This window comes from Phaethon lepturus, unplaced genomic scaffold, assembly GCF_000687285.1.
Source record: "Phaethon lepturus isolate BGI_N335 unplaced genomic scaffold, ASM68728v1 scaffold52082, whole genome shotgun sequence".
Classification (NCBI taxonomy): domain Eukaryota; kingdom Metazoa; phylum Chordata; class Aves; order Phaethontiformes; family Phaethontidae; genus Phaethon; species Phaethon lepturus.
The window spans coordinates 2,869-6,152 of NW_010522198.1; the positions used below are offsets into that span (position 1 = coordinate 2,869).

General features: G+C 54.7%; 1 protein-coding gene across 1 annotated transcript in view; it reads left to right on the top strand.

The window, feature by feature from the left end:
- The window catches only part of NCF1 (neutrophil cytosolic factor 1), a gene marked incomplete at both ends in the record, with an annotated part of 5,872 nt that extends 2,592 nt beyond the window's left edge, over nucleotides 1–3,280 (top strand). Inside the window, 3 exon segments of the mRNA XM_010281733.1 lie at nucleotides 712–819; nucleotides 2,458–2,600; nucleotides 3,201–3,280. Coding sequence (XP_010280035.1) covers nucleotides 712–819; nucleotides 2,458–2,600; nucleotides 3,201–3,280 — 331 coding nt within the window.
- Nucleotides 3,281–3,284: the final 4 nt, after the last annotated feature.

Sequence of the window (3,284 nt, forward strand, 5' to 3'; positions counted from 1 at the left end):
GCCAGCTGTTAACCATTGCGGCTGGGGCTTCCTGTGCTGGGGGCTTCAGAGATATTCAAGGAGGCAAACGGAAAAAAAAGTATCTGTTATTTTGCCTGCCCCTAAGTATTCATCACATTTTGCTTTGCAAAACCTCAGCTTTCATCCCAGCCCTGGCCTGCCATGCAAACTCGGGCTTTCCCAAGGGGAACCCCAGCTGCGTGTGTGCTCTGGAGAGCCACGGGTTGCGCACTCACAGCAGGATGTTGATGTGGCTGCAAACCCTGGGGACCCTCCTGCCCCAGGCTGTCCCCGGGCGAGCAGTGCCGGGAGGATCTCCTGCTGTTTGCCCAGGTGCTGGGCTGGAGGGGGAGGCGGGCTGGGGACCTGGGGGTGTTTCTTGAGTACGTGGCGGGGTGTCTGGCAGGAGGCCCCAAGCAATGCTTCAGGAGCCCAGTGAAATCCCCAGGGGAGATAACATGAGCTGGTGAGACCCTGAAAGCTGTGAGCCACTGCTCTGTTCGCTACCTACTTGCTCTTGGGACTCAAGCCATGCTTCCAGGGAGAGCCACAGGCACACAAGGTGGGGGGACAGTTGAAGCCCCTATTGCTGCAGGCAACGTGAGAAGAAATGGCCCACCCAGCACCAGCAATCCTGCTGGGGACAGGGGCGAGGAGGTGGTGGTTGCAGAGCCAAGACTGCAAGCCATGTTGCTTTGTGTTGCACTGCAGGAAGGACGAAACCACGGGTTATTACCCCTCCATGTACCTGCAGAAAGCTGGGGAGGCGAACACCCCCGTGAAGAGCGAGCTGAGGAACCGCAGTGCTCCTCCGCGGAGGTAGGAGAAGCCCCAGGCAGAGGGGAGGAGGACTAAAGCTCTTCTTCGAGGGGGAGTGAAGTGAAACCAGACAGTGGTTTGTCATATCCCTTGCTCACTCTGGCCATAAGGAACTGCCCAGGAGAGATGTGCCCAAAGACACACCAGGAGGCAGATCCTGCAGGGCCGCGGCAAAAGTAGCTCTGTGCTCGCCGGCTCCCACAGGCAGAGAGGCACCCCAGCATTTCTGATGCAGGGCTGCGTGATCTTTGCTCCGGCAGGTCCTCCAGCCAGGTGTATTTCTCCTTCTGCAAAGTTTCTTTTCTGGGCTCATCTAATTTCATTTTCAAATTGGCCTTTTTCTTATTTCCTGCGTGCATCCACTGAACCTTTGAGAAGCGATGAGAGTTTTGACTGATCAGAGCTACCAAGTGGCCTAATCTGATGGGAGGATTTGAGCTAATGGAAGGGATTTTATTTTGATTAAAAAGATAAAAAGCAATAATAACTCATTAATTCCGATGCAAAGAAAACTGCTAGGAAGGGCAGAGCTTGCTGCTATCTTTTCTTCCCTACTAGAAAACACAGCAGCCATGCTATAAAATCTCTCAAAATCCAGCTCTGTTGGAGCATGGATTGAGTGTGAGACAGTGTAAAATGGCCCAAATCGACCTGTTTGAGCGCAGTGATGCCTACTGATACCCTTGGGGGAGGTGAGGTGGCCTGTTTCAAGGACAGTGACTTGCCCCACCATGGTGAACTCTGTCCCTGGGCTGAGCCCTGTTGCAATGGTGGTGACCTGCTGTTGTGGGAAAGAGCTTTACTTTGAGATGGATACGTGCTCAAACCAGGGAGAGGCTGAAGGCAGATGGGCACAGCAAGGGGCCATGGCCTTGAGGAGAGCAGGAGGATGATGCCATGGGATGGATGTCAGGAGCCATGTCGCTCATGCCCTGGTAGTGAAGACAAAGCGGTGGCCTCCGTCTGCCTGCCTGGGGATGGTGCCCAGCGCTGGGGGTTCCCCTGCGGCAGCATGCTGCCGCACAGCCCCAGGCTGCTCAGCCTTTCACTTCTCTCCGTAGTTTCTCTGCTGTGGGTTCAACACCACACATCCAGGTGCATGCTGACATGTACCCCACGCTCTGTTCCCCTGGCCCAGGGACTGGCCCCTGGGCGTTGGGGAGCCATGCCAAACACCACACCAGCGGTCTCAGTGTTGCAGCCAGGACAGATGCAGTATGTCCATCCATCCGAGAGCTATAGATCGCTTCCAGGGCTTTCTTGAACTCTGTTGGATAAACCTCATGCCCATCTCATCCTTCCAGCCCTATGCCCAATCTACCTTGCCGTGCCCATCATTACTTTCCAAGCCGGTGCTCAGGCTTCACCCTTCAGTGTTTGTTTCCAACGCAGTGCTGCAGCTGCCTCCTAACACGCTGTACATCACGTCTCACCTATGGCCGCCCTCGAGGGCTGGCATCTACCTGCTCCCTTCCACCAGGCAAAACTGCACAGCAGATATCGGGGTTTGCGTGAGGCAGAGGAGGAAGCGTGGGGTCCGGCTGGAGAGACAGGGCTGGGGGAATCCTCGCTGAGAAAGCGCGAGGCGTGAGAGCTGCCTGCACAGAAACTGAAAGTTTAATTTCTGACTTACTGCAGATCCACCATCCGAAACGTGAAAAGCATCCACAAGCAGAGCCGGAAGCAGATCAGTCAGGAGACCTACAGGAGGAACAGCAAGAAATACATCCAGAGCCGGAGGAACATGAAGGAAAATTTCCAGAACAAGGCCAATGTCATCAGTAAGTCTGATGCCCTGGACACAGGCTGAAGTCCTGCAGGCACGGCCCGTGCCCTTCAACGCCGGTTGCTGGAGTAGGACAGCACATGGAGGTCACACCTTGCCTGTCCACCCTTCTCCTGTGGGGAAAGCACACGCAGGGAGATGTTTCTTTTCAATGAGGCTTCTTACCTCTGGTTATAGGTCTGACAGAGAAGGAGCACAGTATGGTCCTGGTGGGAAGTCAGCCCACATTTAGGACCTGTGCTTTCCTCCACGCACCTAACCTCACCTGTGGTACTGTTACCTTCATCATTATCATGTACATTAGCTGTCAGCAAAGCACTTAGAGGGAGGTGGTGCATGAAGAAGGAGGCTGCTATTGAGGTAGATGATTTAGATCTGGTAATCCCCATGTGGGATCCATGACCTTCCCAAGGGAAAGTAGCTCCTCATGTGGACCTAGAGCTGGGCTCCCCCCTGAGCAGAGCTCCCTGCTGGGAACTGGTGGGCTTGAACCACCACCTTGACCTCCAGTAAGACAGGAGGCAAGGCAGGAGGTTTGGTGGCCATTATGTAGGAAGCCTTTGAACGTTCACCTGTACGTCCACTTTACCCACAGTTGAGAAAAACAAGCAAGAGGAAAACAAGCCCAAGGCTCAACCTGCTGTTCCTCCCCGTCCCAGCAAAGACCTCATCCTGAACC